This window comes from Acomys russatus, chromosome 24, assembly GCF_903995435.1.
Source record: "Acomys russatus chromosome 24, mAcoRus1.1, whole genome shotgun sequence".
Taxonomy (NCBI): domain Eukaryota; kingdom Metazoa; phylum Chordata; class Mammalia; order Rodentia; family Muridae; genus Acomys; species Acomys russatus.
The window spans coordinates 50,008,078-50,032,705 of record NC_067160.1 but is presented as its reverse complement, the minus strand read 5'-3'; the positions used below and the strand labels follow the sequence as shown (position 1 = coordinate 50,032,705).

Here is a 24,628-nt window from a genome sequence, read left to right as displayed (position 1 = left end):
GAGTGTGTGCACGTTATGTGCTCACTAGTCTTTTGTTTGCATCTGCTCTAGGAGCCCTCCATCTTTAAGTTGAAGGTTCTAGTTAGTGTGTGTTGAAGTCCTGGTGCTTTAACATTTTGTGGAGTTTCATAAAGACACTGCCATATATCCACCTTCACCATACACGGAATTGCCTCACCCTCTTACACATGCAGATCTGGGCTGGAGGTGCGGTTCACTGGGTAAACACTTGCCTAGCAAGCAAAAAGCTCTGCGTTTCAATCCCCTGCAGCACAAGACAAAACTGGCAACAGGGGCTCCTTTGTGCTCCACCAACTCAGGCCTCTCCTTCTCAAGCAAACTATGGATCTATCTAGTCTCTGTAGTTTTACCTTTTCCAGAATGCATGGAAAGACAGGGGAGGGAACAGAAAGCACCAGGTAGTCTTCTACACTGGCTTTCACCTTGAAATATACACTGACAAGTCCCCTAAGTCTGTGTGACTTCACAGCTCATTCTACTTTTAAGTAAACACTATCCCACGTGTTTGCCCACCCCTGTGGAAGAGGTCATCTCAGATCCTTCATCTTTAATGACTATTAACAAGCTGCCATGAAGATTGCTGTGCTAATCTCCACACACACCGTGTCTCTCTGTCTCTCTCTTTGTCTCTGTCTCTGTCTCTGCCTGCCTGCCTGCCTGTGTCTGTCTGTCTGTCTCTCTGTCTGTCTGTCTGTCTGTCTGTCTCTCTCTCTCTCTCTCTCTCTCTCTCTCTCTCTCTCTCTCTTTGTGTGTGTGTGTGTGTGTGTGTGTGTGTGTGTGTGTGTGTGTGTTTGCCTCTGGGTCGGTGCATGAAGGTAATTGCTGGACCACATTTGTGCCATCCTGCATGCCCAACACTGAGTGACTTGTGCTGCCCCGGTTCCTCAGCAGCCCCACTGAGAGCCGTGGCTGTTCTGTACCATGGAGGAAAGACACGCAACCTCTTCTTACGGTCATTTGCTGACACCTGTGGTCCTTCGCACACACAGCTCCCAGTCTTTGTCTTCATGCTTTTAACCATGTCTTTTACACAATGAAAAAAAATCTGAGTCTTAAATTCCCAACTTACTGGCTGTCCCCACAGGCATCTTTTGGTTTCTAATAGCTCATCAAATCCGAGGGCATAGAGATTCCCTGTCTGTGTCTCCTAAAGGTTCACGTTTAAGTATCTTATCTCTTTTGAGTTAATTTTCATTAAAGGCCTAAAGTCTGTATCTAAATTCATTTACACACACACACACACACACACACACACACACACAGAGAGAGAGAGAGAGAGAGAGAGAGAGAGAGAGAGACAGAGAGAGAGAGAGACAGAGACAGAGAGACAGAGACAGAGACAGAGACAGACAGAGAGGGAGGGAAGGCGGGAGGGTGGGCGCTTCAGCTGTCCCAGCAGAGTCTCAGCCTGCATTCTGTCCCACTGGCCCAGGTGCCTCTGCTCTTCTGTTTACAGTGAATCTGTAATGTTCTCTTCTTCCCAGAACCACCCTTTCCTGCTTTATACCCAGAGGGATTTTTTTGTTTTTTTCCTTTGTCTTTTTACTGTTTTACATTTTTTAAAAGATGAGAAGAAAGACTGATAAGATATGAAAACTGGAAGGGTCAGTAAATTCTATCTCTCTGGAAAGGACTGCATAGTTGGCAGTACAACTAGAGAATTTGCAGGTAGAAGTTGAAGCATTTGGAAAGCAAAACGCACCGTTGGTAAAGGGAGAACACCTGGTAACTAAGAGCCAGTGTTTCCCACAATTGCTCCACGTGCCAGGTGTCCCGAGCACCAGTGTGCAGAAGGGGATGGAGAAAAACGGGAAGCCAGAGAGGTTGTAAAGGTTCTAGAGGAACAGGAAAGCAGGCAGACCCAAAAGGGGTGCTCAAAGAGAATTGTGAGGATGGAAAAGGAACTGCAAGATTTACAGTCTCGGCTGTATGCAGAGCAGGCTCAGCAGCAAGCAAGAGTGGAGCAGCTGGAGAAGACTTCCAGGAAGGGGAACATCACCTCCAGAATCGGGCTCTAATGGAAGGACTAAATCAAAGCAAGAAGGACTTTGAGAAAATCATTCAAGCCAAGAACAAAGAATTGGAGCAGACCAAGGAGAAAAAGGACAAGGCCTAAGCACAGAAGGAGGACGCTCTCAGCACATGAATGACATGCTGGAGAACGAGCTACAGTGCATTATCTGCTCAGAACACTTCATCAAAGCCGTCACCTGAACTGTGCCCACAGTTTCTGCTCCTTCTGTATCAAGGAGTGGATGAAACAGAAAGCAGAGTGTCCCATGTGTTGGAAGCCTATTGAGTCCGCAAGCCACTCTCTGGTTCTGGACAACTGCATTAACAAGGTGGTGGACAGTCTAAGCTCAGAAGTGAGAGAATGAAGAGGTGTCCTTATTAGGGAACAAAAAGCAAACAGAGTGTCATGAAGGTCATATGAGAGACTCTAGGGGGATGGCTACTCAGAGGGGACTAGACGATTTCCTGGATTCCTTCAGGCTGCTCTGGGAAGCCATGCGCTGCAGTGCTTCTGCATATGTATCCAATAAGATGAAGAAATGTTTTGCATATTCTAATATAAAGCACATTACTGGTATACTACCCAATCCTACAGGACAAGCAGTTGTAGAAAGAGCTAATCATACCTTAAAAGAGATGCTTATTAAACAAAAAGGAAGCATAAAGACCCCCAGGGACATATTAAATAATGATTTGTTGACTTTAAATTTTCTTAATGTTGATGAAAAAGGAACAACAGCAGCTGAGAGACATTTGGTTATAGAAAAAAACTGAGGAACTAGGATAACCAATATATTATAAGGATGTGTTGGCAGTGGACAGGAAACCTGCAATAGTTTTGAGATGGGGATGTGGTTATGCTCATCTATCTACAAGGAATGAAAAAATATGGTTCCTGACAAAACTTATAAAGATTAGGTCTGACTAGGGAAGACCTCCTACTGCCTGAAACATGAATGTGTGCATAAAGCAAGGGAATCTTAAGGACCTCATCCTTATGACATGCCACTCTTTCATACAGCATAGATATTACAGCTCAAACAGAAGTATAAAGTTGATGCCTTATACATGCTCAAAAATAGGGCAGGCATTTATCTTTAATTTGTACACCTTGGATATTCCATATATGTGTAGAAATGTACCTAACTAATACTTTCAAAAGTTTGCTTATTTTCAGAGAAAAAAAAAAAAAAACAGATAATAGTGAAGACTAAGCAGGTAGCCCAGGTGATTCAACCTCAAAGGCTGCCTCCACTACTGTTTCCTCAAGAATTTGCAGGTGTATCAACTTTAAAAGGGCTAGCCCAAAGGATCGATCCCAAAAAGACTGGACTGAAACAGATACAGCTAGCTTTTCCAGCACTTAGTCAATATCTTATTTTTCTAAGGGTACCCAAAAGATGTTTTTGCCCCCAGACAACAAAAAGTAATTTTGAGAACATGACACTCCCATTCCCAATAGGTGGGGTGTGTGTTTTGGGTGGGTTACCAATGTTTGTTACTGTCTAGGGGGGTTGGTTATAAGTTAGCAAAGGCTACATCCCCTCTACCCTTCTTTCTCTCTTATTTTTCTATCCTATCTAGTGTTAAGGGAAAGAAGGGAAAAGGGAAGGATAAAAGGGGAGGATATAGAACTATAGGATAAAAGGTAGATTATTGAATCTACTAGCCTTAAATATTTTACATTGGTATTGTAGATCGATAGAAATTTAAGATCATTTTGTTCAACTTCTGCTTTATGTATTATACATATTGTATATCGATAGATTCTTTTTCAATGTCTGCTTAATGTTTTGTACATATGCAACTCATTTAAAAATGTGATGTAAAGGTCTAGTCTAATGAGAGCCAACTATTACAAACTGTTCAGGATGGTTGGAGATACAAGTTAGTAGTTAGTCACCTATAAATCTTATTTGTAGCCTTGTTATATACTTGTTAAATACAGAAGAAGCTTTATTTAGTTTCTTATATATGTTTTCAAGGTTAAGCAGATGGCTAGAAACAAGCAATGCTTGTCTATTTAGATATACTGAGATAGATATGCTGATTGATTGATAAAGAGATAGATAGATAGATAGATAGATAGATAGATAGATAGATAGATGGATAGATATGATTATGCACTATAATAAATAGATAGATGGTCTTCAAACACTTCAGAGACCTACAGAATATGGCATTTAATAATAAAGGGCTTTTCTGACAGAGAGATACATCTGCTCCTAGCAGCACCTCCAATCTACTTCAATGAAGATGATGAGCATCAAAGAAACAAGTGTGGCAGACTAGCCACTGGACCAAGGCTTAGCTCTACTGTTGACAGCAGGCTGACTGTCCAAAATGTGATCAAGTACGACACTGAGAAAGTGGCTATCCAGCTTTGCAGAGACTAGGTGGGCCAGTCCTTCAAAATTCCTGCTTCACAGAACAGTCTGTCAGATATCTGGAGCTGGCAGGCTGAAGACTGGATGCCCCAACGATGGAGGAAAAACCTGTGACTGTCCAGGCAGTCAACTCTCTCTGTCTTGTCTATATTTTTGGAAGTTGCTTGCCTACATTTCCTTTATATTAGATAATATTTCCTTCTTAAGTCTCTGATGGGGTTGAAGACTAGATAGCCATATTATTACTATAAGCATTAGTTTAAGAGCTTAAAACATGTTTAGATGTTGATAAATGTAAATTATAATAAAGTGATTTAGGAAAACTTTGGACACTATGAAAGGACTCAGTAGGATAGGATAGATAGTGGAATAATTTCTCCAAGATTGTCAAATATAAATGGACCGAGCCTTGTAAATGTAACTTTTCCTGGATAATTCTCATAATTATTTTTATTGTATATAGTTTATTTTTTTAATAGAAAGGGGGATATATAGTGGATATAAACATGTTTTTGTTCTGATCCCAAGTGTGGGATGGGGAACAGACTTGTGAGAGAACAGGTGATGTTTATTCACTAGAAGACAAACCACCTAGTGCAGGGCTTGGTCTTTGCCAACTGAAACACATCTTACTACAGACTCTGAGAGGAAATATATATATGAGCCCAAAACAGGAGGCAGAGCTTTTTGTGTCTTGGTATTGTTTAGCTGTTCATCGCTCCACTTTGAGATGCTCCTAAAGAGAACTGCTCCAGCGAAGGCTTTGAGGCTCCAGGTTCTGGCTGTTGTTCCAGGTTCCGGCTGTTGTTCTAGGTTCCAGCTGTTGTTCCAGGTTCCAGCTGTTGTTCCAGGTTCCAGCAGCAACACACGCCCAGTGTCTCACTACTAAGATCTCAGGGGACATCACTTTCAAACGTGGGTGCTTCCTTCTACAAACTAACTTCACCTTCATTGTTTGGGATTAAAGGCGTGTACCACCATGCAAGCCCAGACCTAAGCTTTTATTTACCTGAAATTTGTTCTATACCAGGCTGTCCTTGAACTTAATCGGTTTGCCTCTGTCTCCTGGATTAAAGGCTTGTTTGTATTCCAGCCAGATCACACAGACCTAGGTCTTTGGATGTGATCTCTTGCCAGAGCAGCCATGTTCTGAATTAAGATTCCTCTGCACAAGTTCACATATGTGTGCTTTCTGGAAGCAGGTTCAGATGTGATACTGTCAGACCCTCACAGTAACACAAAAGATCAGGGTAAACTAATTCCATTGGGCAGGAACACACAGCAGACCTTGGGTGACCTTAGTGGACTTCTACCACCCTGTTGTTCTATGAGCAAATCCTTAGACATTCAGATACCACAGAGGGGCAGGCAGGCTGAGCAGGACACTTGACACTGGGTTTTCGGTTTGGTCCCAGGATCCCAGATGCTCCAGCAACTTCCTTCTAGCCTTCTGACCCTCAGACTTTCCTTACAGCCTCTGCAACACCTACACCCACTACCTGCCAGACGCCACGCTCTGTTATCCTTATGCTAGCTCCCCGTAGGGTTGTTGCTATTCTTATGAGGCTCTCAGGAGGTAGCTCTGATCTGGAGTCTGATAAGGTATCCTGTCTTCACATAGTTCAGGTCCACCCATAAGCGGACCAGTGAGCTCATCTTCAAGGCAGCAATCCCAGCAGTGGACCAGGGCTGGCCTCTGGCCAGTTCTCCAGCTAATACTCCTAGGCTGTCCAGAAGCTGCTGGCTCTCCATGGGCCTGCATTTCCTGGAGCATAATGTTTGAGAAAACATGGCTTGAATGCTCACAGCACCACTTGGTCTGAAATAGGCACAGCACAACTGTTTGCCACATGGGCTGTACTGCCCTTGCCAAGATGACCTGGAATCCCTGTGTGAAACAGATTACAGTACCCAAGGGCCCATCCTCTATGAGCTTCATGGCTGACCAGAGGTGGGGCCGGGGTTGGCTCCCACTCAAAGAGTTTTGTTAAGGAAACTCTGAATCCTCTGACAGTGTGTACACATCTGACTCTGACTCTTTCTCCTCCTCCTTCTCCTCCTCCTCCTCCTTCTTTGTTTGTGTTTTGGTTCTGTTTTTTCCAAGACAGGACTTCTCTGTGTTGTCCTGGAACTCACTCTATAAACTAGGCTGCCCTCAAACTCAAAGGTCCACCTGCCTTTGCCTCCACCTCCTGAGTGCTAGGATTAAAGGTGTGTATCACTACACCACTACACTGAAGCTTCTTTTCCTTTTTTTTTTTTTTTTTTTCCTCAAGACAGGGTCTCTCTGTGTAGCCCTGGCTGTCCTAGACCTAGCTTTGTAGACCAGGCTGGCCTTGAACTCAGAGAGATACGCCTGCCTCTGCCTCCCAAGTCATTTCTCTATTCAAACAAACACAGTTTGCACACAGGCCCCCTAGCACAAAGGTATCTCTATGCTGTTCTTGGCTCCTCATCAAACAAACAAGCAAGCAAACAAAGCACACAGGCCAGGCCCAGTCTTGGCCTCCAGACTACAAGCCAGTATCTATCTGAGGCCTCTGCTGTCCATGGATGGATGCAGAGGCAGCAGAAGGCTGAAGAGGTTGAGTAACAGTGATGTACAGGGCCAGGCATTTCCAAGAGGAAAGGCCCAACTGAAACAAGACCCCAGGGGAACATGGGCTCCAGCACCCAGAGCACTAGTCACAGCTACGCAACCTTTAGGTCACTGTCATCATTGGAAATCAGAGAAGCAAGAAAAACAAAAAACCAAGAAAAGGACTATGTGGAGGTATGCTTTGTGCAAAGGGAGCCTTGAGCGAGCTTACTATGGAAGCCTAGCACTGGGGGTTCTGGGGGAGAAATCAGATGTGCTGGCCCCTTCAGTTGGTCCATTTGCCTCTGAGTTTCTCGCTTGCTCCCATAAGCCCATCTCTTTACATTGCAGGAGGAAGTGTCTCTTCATGTTTGAAGCCAGAGGTCTGGCTGGAGCAAGTGAGCTGCAGCGTGTGGGGCCGGGAGGGTCAGGATACAGGAAGCACAACTCAAGAAGTGTCTCCTAAGCACCCCCCTCACTGATTCATGCGTGGTCACTGAGGGTCCTTAACACACAAGCCTGACATTGGCAAGGTGGTAGGGACATGACTATACACAGGACATACAAGTCTTCACACCACAGAACACATCAAGCAATGACAGTTGAGGACCATATGGAGAAAACAAAAAGGTGCAATGGGATGTTCGATGGGGAGATGCTGGGTGCTCCCTGCAGAAGTGACACTCAGAGTTAAACAGGAAAGAAGAGTCCTGAGCCAAGAGCATAGTGCATGGGGACAGGAGGCCTAGCAGGACAGAGGTACGGCAGGAGGGCAGGCCAGGATGCTGGAGTCTGGAGAAGTTGGGAGGCAGAAAAGTGAAGCAAGAAGCGAAAGTAAAGGTAGATTCCCCCACCTGACCTCCCAGGCCCTGAGCTTCTGTAAGGTGACACCAGCACAAGAACCTAAGTCCCCACTCACTCTGGAGACTGGACAGCAGTGGGCAGTGAGGAACGAGGACCAGGACCCAGGCTCAGGAGGCTGGGAAGAAAGCCTGAAGGGCTTCAGGCACAGTGGACTGCCACGAAGATAGACACTCGAGGCACCTTGCTTACCTGGTTGAACCTCCTGGTAAAGGCCACGACGTTAGGGGCAAGGCTGTGTTTCTCCTTCTTACTCCATCCGCAGCTGGCCAATTCCTGGGAAGAACAGAGTTGGTGTCAACAGGAATTCAGTCAGGATGCAAAATACACAGGGCATCTGGCTGAAGCCTTGGCTATGCCTGAGCTCCCCAGATCTGAAGAAGGCTAGTCTACAGGTAAGGTTAACATTCAGGTAGCTCAAAGGAGAGGTGGAGACTCCCCACAACTGTGCCCCTACTCCCCAAGATTTCTGTGTCAAATATTTACTACTGTCACTCTGCCAGCTGCTCTGGAACTAAGAGGCCTTTTTACAGTGCAAATTGTCTGAGAGAGGGCACAAATGCTCAAACCAGCAGGACTCATCCTGTCCTGGATATGGCTCCAGGGCTAGCCTAAAATTAAAATCTACCTGAGGAATGTCAGATTTTGTTGGCCACATAACATCATCTTGCATTCAGGCAAAGTCCCAGGCCACGCCCTTAACAACCAGAGATGCTTCTGGGATTACCTGGGATTCCTTCCTGAAGCTGGCCCTTCCCATCTCTTCTACAGCCAAAGAGACATGAGAGAAAAGTACTACTAGTGCAGGAGCATATATCTGCTTTCCCAGCAGTCTTAGCAGTGTGATTTGATGGCCCAAAGTAGCTAAGTTTTACCTGTCACCATCATGTGGGGTCAGGTCAAGGCAGGCAAGCACAAGGCGTAGTTTAGCAACCTTGGACTCTAGTTGGTATGGACTGTGCCTGAGACCTCACACCTGCACACCTGCATGTACTGTGCAAATGTCCCTCCTCTAATACTGCACGTGACACCTGAGACCTCACACCTGCATGTACTGTGTACATGTCCTTCTCTGAACACTCAACCTAGCAACCTGTTAGCAAGTTAGAACACCCACCTGCACGGAGCTGCAGGCATTCCCCTCTTTGAACAATGGATTAAGTTTCTCCTGCACTTCAATTATATCCAGGTACGAGTCTGGAGTCCCAATCCAACCTGAATTAAAGTGAGTACCTGAACAATAAGGCAAACTGTGTCCTCTGAGTGAACTTTGGGGAGGATCCCTTATTTAACATCCCCTGCCTGTGCATAATTGGGCAGACATGACTAACATCAAACGCATCATGGGAAAGGACATGCACCGTGATGACTAACATCAAATGCATCATGGGAAAGGACATGCACCGTGATGACTAACATCAAACGCATCATGGGAAAGGACATGTACTGTGATGACTAACATCAAACGCATCATGGGAAAGGACATGCACCGTGATGACTAACATCAAATGCATCATGGGAAAGGACATGCACCGTGATGACTAACATCAAATGCATCATGGGAAAGGACATGCACCGTGATGACTAACATCAAACGCATCATGGGAAAGGACATGCACCGTGATGACTAACATCAAACGCATCATGGGAAAGGACATGCACCGTGATGACTAACATCAAATGCATCATGGGAAAGGACATGTACCGTGATGACTAACATCAAATGCATCATGGGAAAGGACATGCACCGTGATGACTAACATCAAACGCATCATGGGAAAGGACATGCACCGTGATGAAAGTTTACATAACTCAAGCCCGCCAATCAAAACAGAGAACCACCCATAGTACAGCCCTCAGCATCCAAACTCCTCCTTCTTGAAACCTCAAATTATAATCATGTACCTTGAATCACTACTCATGTGGCCGCTGTTACTCTTGACAGCGTGTTTTTTCATGACGTGTACTATCACTTTGCTCCAATAAAGTTTCCTTGCCACTTTGTCAATCTCTGTGAGTAAGAGGCCAAGAACCTAGGAACCACCAGGGAAATTTGGAGGCTATAAGAAAACCAAGGCAAGGCTAACCCACAAAGACCCAGCATGCCCAGCCTGTGCTGTGGGGTGCTCTGACAGAGAAGGGAGGGAGGGACATTCTCTCTCTAAACTTCTGAGACCCACTGATTCTGACCAGGCCTCTGCCTTATAAACAACTTTAAGTATACACCTGGAACATCTTAAAGATCTTCAGTGAGAATCAGCTGCTAATAGGCTGGAACAAATGGAAGTTGGGAGTTGGACTAGTGGAAACAAAGAAAAAACTTGCTGTCTGGACGGTGGCATCTGAAGCAAGTGCTCATCGGAGCACCTCAGGACCCAGTGATGCCACAGCCAGGCACATGTGGGAAGCCAGCTACAGCCAAACTGTAGCCTGTGCGGCTACAACACGAACTGCCTGGATATGTGGATACATGAAAACCAACCAGGAGCTGGGACACATCTCTTCCTGGCTCCCTCACATCTGTGAACAGCCACTGTCACCCCCATGAAGACAGTGAACCAGGACCTGGTCAAGTCCTCACCTTCACAAGTTTAGACCCCAAGTCTGAAGACAACGATATCAATTAACACTAGCATTTGGCAGATGCCGCTGCAGTAGATACACAGGTGGTCCCCACACAGGCAGCCCCAGCAGAGGCCCTTCATGCAGGGTTTCTCATAAAAACCACTATCACCTCCCATTTTAAAACTGGGGCCAAGTGTCCATGCTCCTGAAAGAATGTCATGACTCCACTTCTCAGAATCACGCCTGAATGAGTTTCTTGGTGATGGGGGCACCTGCTTGCTGTCTGCACCTTGTCTGAAATGTGTACCTGCATTCAATGCCAGGGCATAGTTCACCTGCCTGGACAGCACTGACTCCCCACTGTGCACACACACCACTAAGCACATATTATATTGCTGCCCTGTTAGAGTTTGTCAGGGCAAAGCCACTCTCTCCTGGGAACTCAACGTCAATGCTGAGAAACTGTAGGCTATAAACAAATATAAAACTTGTGCATTTAAACAATGTTCCAGAATTAGACTGCTTAGTGTTCAATCTCTGATGGCGTTTCTCTCCATGGTTTCCTGAATTCAAAATTAAACGGCAGTAGCAGTAGCGTGTGTGTGTGCACATGTGCATATGCATGAGTATGTGTGTGTTTAATTCGGACCCCATGTTCTTATTTCTGCACCATGACAATCTGGGAAGACACCTGGGTGAGAGGTGGCATGGATGGGAAGTGGCATGGATGGGAGGTGGCATGGATCTATAGGTAGAACCAGCCCTCGTCCTGGCTGTTCACACCCCAGTGGCATGGTGTCCATGTCTGCAGAACTTCAACTCTCGTAGTGTATAGGCAACATGGGATGACTAGACCGTGTGGGCACGTGACACAGATGTCCTCCCCCGGGGGTGGAGGTACACACCACAGTGAGGGTGGCAAGAGCTGCTCAGTATCAGCTCCAATGCTGGGGCTTCCTTCCCTCTCCCCTCCCACTGCTGTCCTGAAATGGCTTCAATTTCTCTTTTCACCAATGTCATATAGGCGAGAGTCAAGGAAGGTGCTTCACACATCTACCCTAAATTTATTTGGTTTGAACATCACTGAGGCCTTGGTTGGAACACTGGTGTTCGGGGGTAGTCCAACACTATCTCTGAGTTGCTCTGACAGCCTGGGCTGAGCAAAGGACCTCAAGTAGAAAGTCCCACTCTGCATCCAAGCCCTGCTGTCCTGTCATCAGGGTCCTAGGCATCAGTTCCACCCCTGAGGATGATGTGGATGTTAGCAACCTCCCTAAGCTGCAGCGGAGACTGAAGGAGGAAGATTCTGGAGCAGGGTGCTAGTACACTGGGCGTGTGGCCTGGCCCACAGCATGCATTTGGGTGTCTTTTGAGGAGATGCGGTCTGAGAGCTTCTTGGCACTGGAACCTCCCAACTTCAGCACAGAAAGATTTATGAAGATGTCGGATGAAATAAGACCATACTATGTGTACTAAGCCACTCTCTGGACCAACTCTTTGGCGCTCTTCCCTTCCTGTGCTTGGCCTTACAGAGTTATGAGAGATTCCATCTGTGTGGAGTGTGGCTGGAAAACATGAAGGAAAAGAACAACACTCTCCCAGTCACAGAGGCCGGAAAAGGCCCACGCTATAGAACTGATCTGATTGTGATCAAGTTAACCCTGACCAAAGGGACCAGGCTGGCTCAAGGGGGTGTGGCCCTGGGCTGAGGCTGGGAAGGTCTGGCAGCTCTAAGTCCTGGATGAGCCAGGCTTGCACATGGCCCTCCCAACACCCTAGACTCACAGACCATCTAGGCTGGCTAGCTCTGACCCTGGGCTGAGGTCAAGAGGGTATGAAAGGAGACTGAATCTTCTGGATCTTGTCCTCCATCGCACAGACTCCCTGTGTCACCCAGAAAACAGAAGCTGAGAAGAGGACACTTGTGCCGTGTGCAGCTCTCCCTGCGTCCTGTGCCTCCCTCCCAGAGGCCACAGAACCTGGCTCCACCCCATCATTCAGCCTTCCCAGAGGTCCCGCTAGTACCTTCAACCTCCTCCTCTCTAGCTCTCCTTCCTGCTGCATGTGGGTGTGCACTAATAATAATATCAGATGTCTGGCACACCCCAGTTATCTCCTCCGACCCTTCCTTCTCCTCCATAGTGGAACATCCTCCACTGTCTTCCACCTCCCTCCTGGCTTCCCCGTGCCTTGGTCTCCTGACACTGGCAATGCCGACTACTGACTGGGATGCCATGAACCCCTCTGAAGGCCATGTCTTTGTCTGACTGTCCTTGTCCTCAGTTCTGTCTTCCAGGTGCTCCCCTCTGATGCAGGCCCCCAGCCCCACCTGCATCTGTCCATGCTTGCCTTCCACATCCTGCTGCTTGGGGTGGTGGCCACACAGGTGCCACAGGCTTCAGCTAGCAGCCCTGTCCTGAGATCAAGTAAGAGTCCACATTCCTTGTTGGTCACACCTCCCTTGGCTCCCACAAGGCACCTCAGTTTCTGCAGGTCTAGACCCAAAGGGTGTGTCTACATAGCTGCTGTAAATAAAAATATCAGCAACACACGATTCATTTAGACATTTTCTCTGTCAGTCAAAGACAAATGTTTAATAGTAGCACTGTCTACAGAGAGATCTCTAACTTGCACAAAAACAGCTTCCTTTTAACATCCTCACCTGTGTGCATTCTGAGGCAACAGTGAGAGCCAACACTGGTCTTTACTCATCTGGCATGGAATCTCTGAGCCCCACAGTCAGAAGTTGAGCCCCCAATTTTGTGCTTAGGGCTCTGGAAGTTCAATACCATGACATGCCCTAAGAAAGGCATGACTCTGAGCAGAGAGCAATGAGGTCACCTCTGAAAGAGGAGTCCTGGGGAAGAGTGACATCGTCCCTGAAGAACCCCCCCATGGCATCTCAGCCTCCAGGCCATAGGAAGCTAGTATCAACATGTAGCCATCCACATGTGGCTTAATTCCAACTTCAGGCTTCTCCAATTCACATTTTCTCAGCATTTCCACGTGGAAGACACATCACCTCAAGGAAGAGTTGCCAGCTTAGACCTCCAGGACCACCACGAGGCTGGCATGTCACTGGCACCATGCCACCTCTGTGAGCGACTACAAGCTTTACCTTGCCTCTTCCCATACCACCTTCTGACAGGAGAAAAACAAAGACAACAGAGACAAAGGGGAAACTGCCAAGTTCATTCACGGACCATTTTCAGAGGAGCTGGCAGACAAAAGCACCATGACAGGAAGCCACTGACAGGGGGAGCAGAGCCAGTGCAGACTGGGGTGGGGTCTGACTGAGGAAGGGGGTGCATCAGAGCCAGCCTCTGCTGGAGGGATAAGAGTGGGTTCAGGAGACAGACAAGCAGTAGAGGAGCCAGCAAGTCCCTGAGGGACATTCAGGCCTGGCACCCATAAAGAAGTTATCACACAACCAGGCGTGATAGTGTATGCCTGTAATCCCAGCACTTAGGTGGCAGAGGCAGGTAGATCTCTGTGAGTTCAAGGCCAGCCTAGACTACAAAGTGAGTTCCAGGACAGCAAGGCTACACAGAGAAACCCTGTCTCGAAGAAGAAGAGAAGAGAGAGAGAAGAAGAGAGAAGAAGAAGAAGAAGAAGAAGAAGAAGAAGAAGAGACGAAGAAGAAGAAAGAAAGAAGAAGAAGAGGAGGAAGAAGAAGAAGAAGAAGAAGAAGAAGAAGAAGAAGAAGAAGAAGAAGAAGAAGAAGAAGAAGAAGAAGAAGAAGACGTCATCGTTGTCATCACACCAGCAGGAATGACATCGCTCCCTGAAGACATTCCCACTGGTACCTGGCAGAAAGTTAGCTTTACTCTCAGGAGTGCTGAAAGCACGCACACCACAGAAGTCTAGAGAGCACAATGTGTAAGATTAGAATAAAGGCTGGCACTTTCCGCCTGGTGACTAAGTCAGCACTCACAAGAAAAGGAGCAGTGGGCAGGCAGGGCCAAGAGCCTAGGATACAAGTCTAAGGGGTTCCAGGACCCCCAGTGCCTAGAAGGAGGGCCCAGGTCAGGCAACGTGGGCTGCAGGACCTCCTAAGCATGCACTGCAGGCTAGCAACTGTGCTAGCTGCCTTACTCACATCATTCCTCTGTATCTTGCAGCTGCTCTAGATCTGGATGCTCACACACCTTCACCACTGCCCTGGCCTCTGATCTCTAACAAGAAAAGGGAGTAACAAGCAGACAGCAGATCTGTCCAGGCAGCTGACAGGCATGGTAACAAGACTCCATCCTTCCCTAAGCAGGGCAGGGGCAATCAGGCTGTCACTCCCTACTGAACAGGACAGTCGCTTTAAGGCTATGCTGTGCCCTAATGACTTTATTTTATAAAACAGAGGTTTCTTCCATTTTGAGTTCAAATGCCAGGGCAGTATGACCTTGCAGCTGGTTTGCACAAGAAACAAACCACGATCTGCCCAGCAGAAACCAAGAGGTACAGGCTTATTAATGTAAAGTATTATGGCCTACCAGTGTATTAAACTAAGTGAGGAACACTTGGGCATATGAAAGCCTTCCAAAACTCACAACTGTGACCTTACCAGACCAAGAAGTGATGCGAGCCCCTGTCCTGGGTCATATAAAAGGGAAACCTAGCCCTGGGTATAACAGTACATCTTTACTGGGAACTTGACTGCCTTACACTCTCCTAGACAATACACCTCTGGACAATGTCTGTAGTGGTGTTTCCAGAGGATTAACTGTGATAAAAAAAAAAAAAAAAAAAAAAAAAGTCCATCCAGCCCATGGGCTGCAGCCCCAGACTAAACAGAGGGAAAAGAGAGAAAGCCACCTGAGCATTATTTCTCAGTTTCTTGATTGATTGATGACATCGACTAGGCCACTCCCACTCCCATGCCCTCCCATCATAATGGATGACATTCTTCTAAGCTCTAATCCATAATAAACCTGCCCTCCTGTAGTGACAGCAGCACCACCATCACCAGACCATCGGGTGCCTGCATCATCACATCATCAATAGGCAGTGCACTCCCAACTCTGTCCCCAGGGCTTCAACTTGGCATGACGTGATGTCTCTGCCTGAAGTGGCTCACTTAGTGTAGGCACAGCCCTGCACCTCTAACTCTAAGACGGGGTTATACCATCTCCAACTAACCACCTGTAACTCCTTGTATCTGCATCTGCTTGCTACTTCTGCATGCAGTAAGGTTTCTTGACTCTTGAGTGCTCTCGCTCTCTCTCGCTGTCTCTGTCTCTCTGTGTCTCTGTGTCTCTCTGTCTCTCTGTCTCTCTCTCTCTCTCTCTCTCTCTGGCTCTCAGTGTGTCTCTCTGGCTCTCTCTGTGTCTGTCTCTCTTTGTGTCTCTGTGTTTCTCTGTCTCTGTGTCTCTGTTTGTCTCTGTCTCTCTCGCATGTGCACACACACAGACATAACACGACAAACATGTGACCTGAGAGTTGGTAACTAAGATCAGAATAGACCAACCAGTGGCTATGTCTGCCAAGTGAATCTGGACTTTAGTGAACTGAAGACATTGAAATTGATGTCACCTGTGATTTTCTTGTTACTCAATAAATTCTGATCATTATGGAAAGATACAAACATGCTCACCCTTTTCCAACAAAATATACTCATGACAAAGTACAACTCAAACACCCAGGCAGCTGGGTGACAGGACATAACTTAGCACGTCAGTGCCTAGGCAAGGGCTTCTAAGGGCCTCAGAGCTCACTGAGGGATCTAGCAAGTCAGAAAGGGTTACATGGCCTCTGACTGCAAAGGCTGACTATAGCATATAAAAGGGACTGTAGTCATGAGCTAACAGGTCTCTCAGAAGCAGAGACTCAGGGCCAACAGCAGCGTTGACTGTGTGCCAAATGGTCCATGGCTCCGGCAGCCTTATTTATGTGTTACTTACTGAATCTACACAGTGACAGGGGTTCAGTGTCATCTCCAAATGGTAGACACTGCTCAGAGAGACTGCCCCTTACCTAAGGTCACAGCTAGTAGGAAGTAGAACTGGGACTCACCAGGTCCCTTTGAAGGAGCCCCATCTACTGAGAGGATACATCCAGACCACACATTCTCCCCGCCCTAGCAGACACTAATGGCTCTGAATACGTTAGCAGTGGTTGTGTACGTGTGTCACTGCCCACACAAGTGAGAATCTTGCTCTGCTATCACACTCACTGAGCTCTACCGTAGTCAAAGGTGAGAACAATGGGCTCAGTCTGTGACTGAAACTGGCTTTCTGCCTATCACCTGTCCTCGTGGCAAAGCCCCAAACCACTGACAGATACTGCTATACTGAGTCCAAAGCAGGCAACAGATATGAGTGACACATTGCTCCTACAATGCCTGGTACGGCCCAGGAGAAAAAGCCTAGGAAGAAAGACACGTCCAGCTGCCAGCAGAACAAGGATGGCAGGGCCCAACCATCAGTGAGTGACTCCACAGTATCTCTGGAAACCAGTATGGTTGGTTGGTTGGTTGGTTGGTTGGTTGGTTTTTAACCTGGAAACAGAGCCCCTCGGAAGACTATGGCAGGAGAGGCTGCAAAGGTGGTTGGGTCAGCTGCCTGGAGTTGAGATGTAGGAGGCCAGGCTCAGGGAAACTCCTGCTTATGCTACCAGGAGCAGCAAGAAGAGGATAAAAGTCAGGCAGAGGACAGGGGCTCAGACAGCATACCCATCAGGGAAAACAGGAGGGAACAGTTGAGGTTTCCCTTTGACACCCAAGAATAGATCTCCACACTTGCTGGCATTTGGGGTTCTAAACCCTGGAAGCTCATCAAGCTGACCTGTCTTCAGACAAGATGGATTTAGGTCAGTGTCCCGCCCTGGCCACACAGAAGAGAAAGAGAGTACAGCTACCAGATATAGGAGTGACCAGAAAAACAAGGCAAAAGAGCAAGGTCACAAAAGCCTAACCACAGAACAGACAGAGGACTCGAAGATGAAAATGCTGCTTAAGAAAAGAACGGCTCAAGAGATGGCTCAACTGTTAAAGGCTAGGCTCACATCCAAAAATATAAGAAAAGAAAACACAGCTGGGTCTTAATCCTAGCACTTGGGAGGCAGAGGCAGGTGGATCTCTGTGAGTTCAAGCCCAGCCTGGTCTACAAAGTGAGCCCTGGACAACCAAGGCTACACAGAGAAACCCTGTCTCAAAAGGCCAAAAAGAAAAAGAAGGAGGAAGAGGAGGAGGAGAAGAAAAAGAAAGAAAGAAAGAAAGAAAAGAAAAGAAAGGAATACAAAATCACATTTTTATTTGGTAAGATTTTTTTAAAGACATACAATATATACAACGAATTGTTGCAACTCAGTAGTAAGAAAACCATTCAATTTTCTATTTTAAAAAATTAGGCATTTCTGATTTTTGAGAACCTTTGCCTAAGAGGACTGTAAAGAGCAGGTAACACACAAACTGATGGCAGATTTGTGTGCCTTCACAGTCACAGAGCAGCCGTGTGTCTCACCCAGGCAGCCATTTGGGAAGGTGCTGGACCCCAGCAAACCCAGCAGAAGGTGTTGATTCACTGAGGCCTCCATCTACCCACATGGTGTGTGTGCACCTTCATGGCAGCTTCTTTCTCTACTTCCCTGAGTCCACCAGCCAGTGAGGGGGAAAACAATCCTTGTCTACCCATGAAGCCAAAACCACTCAACCAAAATAGGAAATACAGCCACAGCAGTGCACATAGCCAACCTTTAGGCTAAGGAAAGGGACCGCCACACACTGTCACATGATCTCAGTCACGAAGACATTCTGAAAAGATAAAACAGTAAGGTCAAGCCGCTGGCTGCCAGGCACACAAGGGAACCATGTGGGCAAGTACTCCTCCCTGTGGCTATGTGGTGGCTAACACAGCAGCATTCACCTCTCAAACTGCACGAAGTTAAGCCTCAGGAAGCATAGCTAAGAAGGGCTTGACCACAAGGGACTGCAAGGAAGTCCCACAATAGCAGCTGTGCAAAGGGCTGAGGAGCTGCTAGTCCAGCCTGGAGCAGGACAGTAGGCTGCTGGAAGGGAGAAAACATGGACAACTAAAACATGACACGGATGAAATTAAAACAGAAAGCTTTGCCATGTCTTGAAGACTTGATGAAGGCAAATGACAACAGAAAAGAGGTGATTTGAACCCCAGGTTTTACAAAGCCAAGAAATTCCTGACTGTATATATTTGAATATTATATATATATATATATATATTTATCATTTAGTATTTTCTACATATTCATACATTATTTAAATGTAGTATATTTTAATATTTGTACACTACATTACATGTGCAAATACTCATCACTGAGCAATTAACAAACGAGAAAAGAGAACTGTGGGCCGCAGAGAACTATAGGCCAAGGCTACTCTCTTTAAAGTGGCCTGCAGTTGTCAGATAATGAAACACAATCCAGGCTCATCACCCACTGGGCACTGAGTAACAGTGCAGGCCGCAGTGACAGTGGGTGTTGTTTGTTGGTTTGCTGTTTTTTCAGGTCCTCCTAAGGAAGACATGATGTTCTGAAAGTGAAATTCAAAGCTTGGACAATGGAAAGATGTAGCTGCCCACAGTTCCTGAAAGTAGAGGGGTGATAACAAGTATGAGAGATAAGACAGAATACACAAAGTGAATGAAACAGAAAACCCATGTCTCCCAGCAAGCTGAAACTCCAACTTAACCAGGAAAGAAACCAGCTGAAAGAGATCATGATTTTCCTCTACAGTTTGAAAAAAATGGTACATGGCATATCAGCTTCTAAATTAAGTTTACTCCAAAATACACAACACTATCCTAAAGTCACAACCTGCTTATCCCCCACCCACATGTATAAACATGACCGGCAGCCCCATGAGAGCAAAAGCAGCTCTGCACTGTCCATGGGAAATCTGAAGATCATGACCGGCTAGCCACAGGAAACACCCTGTCCTGTGGAGGGCTAAGGCTCCAACAGGTGCAGAGGTCTGTGTGGTGAGACGCTTACTAGGGGCTCAGAAAAAGCTTGTCGGGTACAACTGCCAGGAACTGCCCTTTCCTGAAACAAACCTAGCTGCTGTGAGGAATGAAAGGACCTGGGGTCCAGAAAAAAGGAAGCAAGAGAACAGAAAGGGAAGGAGGGAAGGAGGGTGGGAGGGAGGGAGGGAGGGCATCCAAGTAACTGCTACTGTGCTGGAGAGGTCCCTAGCCTTGAGGATCTTGGTGTCTGCTTGGGGCTGGCAAGTGACAGGAATTCTGACTGCCAGAGCTCAGGACAGCAAAAAGCAACTGTCTTCATTTCTAAGTCAAAGTCCATCCTAAAGGATGCTTTCTGGTTCCAAGTCTCTGTGCAGCGTGCCCCTCTCTCTCCTTCACTCTCTCTTCCCCTCCCTCTCTCTCTGTCTCTCTGTCTCTGTCTCTCCCTCCCCCCCTCCCTCTCTCCTCCCTCCTCCTCCGCTCAGAGGAAGAGGAAGAGGGAAAGGAGAAGGGAGGAGAAGGAAGGATATGAAGAAGACAGAAAATGAAGGGACTCATTGCAGAGTTAGGGTGGGTGGAGGAGACACAGCAATGGAAGCATCACGTACATCCATGTCCATGGAACTCCAGCAGAGGGAAGAAACTGGCAGTAAGTGGGGGAGATAAGTGTTTGGGGGAAACACTGGCCAGGAGGAAGGAAAGGTAGAGCTGGAGGGACTGTCTCCAGGGGCCTGCATTAACGCAGAGATCAGAAGGGATGGGGGTCATGTCCTGCAACTGTGCAGCAGCAGAGGATCCTGGCAGCAGGAAGGCACACATGAAGGCCATGTTTAGGAGACGCTCAACATGGCCAAGGATACCAAGAGCCCATGTGACTGAAAAGGAAGGTGGCTGGTGAGGTGGCAGGAGTGAGGAGGAGGAGGAAAGCACTGGGCAAGCATGGGATCATCTACTGAGGGTGCCTCACCTGGGACTTGGGGGTATCTACACTGATAACAGGAGCAGCAACAACAGCAGGGTGGGCCGGGGGTGCCCACATTTGCCTGGTGACAACAAGGACTACACCCACTGTCTCCTGGGGGAGCAACTCTTCAGCCACTTGAAGCAAACACCTACTGGGGGCTGAGGAGGAAAAAGGAAGGAGGTTCTGGCCAGGAGAAGGCAGTGTGGGAGGACACCCAGCGGGGACAGAGTCAGGGGTGTGCATGGGAGGCGCTCAGTGAGGAGGAGCAGCGTCTTTCAGTCCTTGGCTTCCAGTGCTGTTCATTCTATAGAATGACAACTCATTCACAGCCACTACTGTTTCATCAAATCTGTAACTACTGTTTGCTGGAAAGCATGCACTAGATTTAGGGTCACGATGATGCAGATTTCCCAAAACATTCCCTCTGCAGCTCTTGTCCCACACAGCTCTACACAATTAGATCCAGCTGCCTGTGCCTGTGGCAGCCAAGAACAGGCCTGCAGTCTCCCATCCATGTGACAGAGGAGGGTCCCCAATTAACAGAATACCGCACAGCAACCAGCAGGCCAGCTCCACAAGCCAACAGGAAGCCCACAGGGCCACATGTCCATTTCCACCCTGCCATGGGGACAGGATGGAACATGACATCTTTCAAATGTTCTCTTTATAAAAACAACACAACACTTTGTTTTCTTGATTAGAGACCCAGTAAGTAGTGTTCACTATAAAAATCCTGAAGAACACAGAATGCCCTTAAAGAGCACTGAAGTCACAATCCACTCGTTTGTTCACTCTTGCCCATTGCCCTCACAAGAAGCCCATGAGACAGGCTCCACTGCTGCCCCACTTCACAGGAATGTGCTCACACCACTCACACTTGTGGTGCTCACACAGCACAAGTCCCTGCAGCCTCAGTGACCCTTAGTCACAGGCAATTCCATCTCAGGTATGTGTGGACAGGAAACCCGCTGTCACACTGCATCTGTGCTTTCCACGGGTTTCCGTCCTTAAGACAGTATACACAAGGGCCTTCTCACATCTGCCCCCCCCCACTCTTTTACAGACTGCTGATACCCATGTTTCGAGGGTTTTCTTGTTGTAGGGTACCAGGCCATATTTATCCTGCTCCTTCTAAGTTTCCAATGGAAAACCAAGACTCAGTTCCATGGAAGTTCTCCCTGGGGAAGCAATGAGTCTACTGGACTTGGTTACAAGCACAGGTGATGGTGCTCCCGTAAGCACATAGGTAGGGCTCCCTCTCCTTGATATTCTCCGGCCCTCCCAGAGACCATGAGGCCAGGTATAAATTAGGGTAAATGCTGACTAAAATGACTGGATGCGCAGGTGAAAGTCTATTGACCGTCCCACCACCTTCTTCTAGGGCACTTGTTCTCAACATGTGGGTCACAGCCCCTCTGGCAAACCTCTAAAAGTGTTTACATTACAAGTGTTTATATTATAATTCATAACAGTAACAATATTAGTTATGAAGTTGCAATGAAATAATTTTTGGTTGGGGTCCTACTACATGAGAACTATACTAAAGGGTCTCGGCATTGGGAAGGCTGAGAACCACTGGGAATGTCAACAGTCAACAAGGCAGCTGTGATGATCTTTCGCCTGTCAGACCCATCTGGTCTTATGAAGATGGCAGCTGCTCTGGTCAGAGGGCAGTGCTGTACAACAACATACAACTGACATCTTTGGTTTTTTACATGTATATGGGTGTTTTGCATGCATGCACGCCCAGTGCCCAGGGAGACCAGAAGAGGGCACCGAATGCTTTGGCAATGGACGTGCAGACAGCTGTGAGCTGCCATGAGGGTACTGGGAATCATCCCAGGTCCTTCCTCCAGAAGAACATCAGCGCTCTTACCTGCTGAGCCTTCTCTCAGCCCAACACAAAATCCCTTTCTGTCTTTCCTTGGAACATTAGGAGGGATGTTAGTTTGTCTCCTAATTAATTGCTCTGGGTTTTAGCAATATCTAACGTGTGTCTCACTGTTTCCATGGAATTCCAACCCAGCCAGCATGCTTCTCTGCACAAACCAATGTTTCCTTAATCATCACCCGCTGCAGGAAATGCTTAACAACAGGGAGAAGATGAGAAAAAAAATCTCTGGAAGCATGTGCTTCTGAGGATGTTGCAGGCTCTTCTTGTGGCCTTCTGTGTTGGGCCAGATGAGACTTTGCTAGTTGACACGTGCACTAAAACCACATAAGAAAAGGAGAGGGTTAGGGCTGGAGAGATGGCTCAGAGGTTAAGAGCACTGGCTGCTCCTCCCAAGGTCCTGAGTTCAATTCCCAGCAACCACATGGTGGCTCACAACCGTCTATAAGCCATCTTCTGGTGTGCAGGTGTACATGAGAACACAACACTGTATACATAATAAATAAATAAATCTTAAAAAAAAAAAAAGGAGAGGGTTAACCCAGTGGTTCAGGGTCATGTGACTTTCTAAGTGCACTCTCTAAACCTTTTGTAGAAGACATACTTCAAGCTAACCAACTTAGGCCAGTACAGAAAGTGATAGGCAGACTCTCCAAGCCCAACAAGCCTGTCTTAGAAACCCAATCCTTTGAAACTTGAAGGGAAAAAAGGATCTAATAAGATGGTTCAGGAAGTAAAAGGCAATTGCTGCCAAGCCTGAGGGTCTGAGATTGATGCCTTGAACTCAAATGGTAAAAGAAAACTGACTCCCATACTGTGACCCTTCCTCCACAGCCATCACTTCATAACAGAGAAACAGCAGCACACATGCACAGTGAAGCAGCAGGCACATACGCACAGAGCCCAGCCCTCACCCTGCTTCCCACCCCACCCTACTCTAACCACCACAGCAGCTTCTCCCCACCCTTCACCCCCCTGACCCCTGACCCCACTGTGCAGGAACACAGAGAGGTTGAGCTTCGGTCAGGAGCTCCAGGCGCTTGGGCACTACATCATGCAGGCAGAGATGACGCAGATGAGACCATCTGGAGAGGCAGCTGCAGGAAAGCAGGATTGGAAGAGGGAGGCCAGGGACAAATGACCAGGGCACACTCAGGGTTCAGAGGCAGACAGAGGCAGAGAGACAAGCGAGGATAACAGCAAGAGGAGAGAGGGTGGCATGATGAAGTAGGAGGAGTAGACCACTATTGCCTTTTGTGGGTGAGAGCGAAGATTCACAGAGAACAATATAATATATGCAAATTAATCAAGATAGGAAGCATTTTATAGAGGCACAATTCAACACACCCAAAGGTGGCACAGGGACTTGAGGCTGGTCGGACTCTAAGGCCAACCCCCAAGCCCTGCAGCAGTCCGTCACGGCTGGCAGCTACAGGATGCACCACAGGACTAGACAGTGTTGCATAAGGTAAGTTTCATTGAGCACCTCACACTGAAAGAATCCTCTCCCACCCCAGGAACGTGCTTTTGGATCACAGCTTGCAGTCCTGGACAGAAGAGAACCTCTGGAAATAACTCCAGGCTTTTGATGAGTTCCAGCAATGACTGCACAACACAACACCCTTCAGGGCGTGAGGCTGTTTTGATGACTGTACTGTTTGACAATGACCATGGAAGGCCCCATCTGTGTAGACCAGCAGGAATGGCTCTTTCAGAAAAGCCATTTCCTCCCTGAAAGCAAGAGGGAAAACCAGCCTTTCTGATGTTTGCTCTACACAGAAACACTTACTCAGAAGTGTGCTGAAGCCTTTCAGACACTAGAGCCATCAGCCTGCCTTGGTGTGAAACCACTGTTTACATGGCAGGAAGTGAGCCTGCGCAGCTTCATTCCCAAGCACAGACCCAGCCTGCTGTTCCATTTGGTGCCTCTCTGGTCAGTAGCACACAGCCAGCCTGCACAGCGCGGGGACAGAGCTGCTTGCCTTCAACGGAGAAAACAGAAACTGATTCCCAACATACTACTCGGGGCACATTTGGAGTGTGGTCAGAGGCCAGGATGGGGCTGAGGGAGCACGCACGATGGGCTGCACAGCCAGCACACAGGCCTGGGAGGAGGTGCAGCAGGTGAGACACAGTGCTAGTGGGGGCCACAGAAAGCATCCTCATGTGGCTTACATATGCATCTTAGAGATGGGGGCGCAGCTAAAGGCTCTGAAGGAGCTACGGGAGAGCTGAACAAGCTGCTCATGAGACACTAAAGCTACAGGTAAAGGGACATTAGGGAAGGAGCACATGTGGGCCCAGAAATGGCCTCTGGAGCATAAATGCCAAAGCCCAAGGGAGGGACGAGGGCAGTCGAGCAAGCAAGGCACTTTGAGACACAGGTGGAAGGAGGGGGCAGGGCAGAGGATGATAAGGAAC

The 24,628-nt window shown here is 47.6% G+C and overlaps 2 protein-coding genes across 10 annotated transcripts in view; one reads left to right on the top strand and one right to left on the bottom strand.

The window, feature by feature from the left end:
• The window catches only part of Rpl12 (ribosomal protein L12), a 1,083,577-nt gene that overhangs the window by 308,309 nt on the left and 750,640 nt on the right, over positions 1-24,628 (top strand). The gene's annotated exons all lie outside the window — the stretch shown is intronic.
• The window catches only part of Ralgps1 (Ral GEF with PH domain and SH3 binding motif 1), a 254,600-nt gene that overhangs the window by 135,902 nt on the left and 94,070 nt on the right, over positions 1-24,628 (bottom strand). For all 9 annotated transcript variants that reach the window (XR_007832900.1, XR_007832901.1, XM_051166238.1 and 6 more), the window contains exon 5: positions 8,053-8,136. Coding sequence is in view for 7 of the 9 variants with exons in the window: in XM_051166238.1 (XP_051022195.1) it covers positions 8,053-8,136 (84 nt within the window). In the remaining 2 variants the exon portion in view is untranslated. The remainder of the gene's footprint in view (positions 1-8,052; positions 8,137-24,628) is intronic.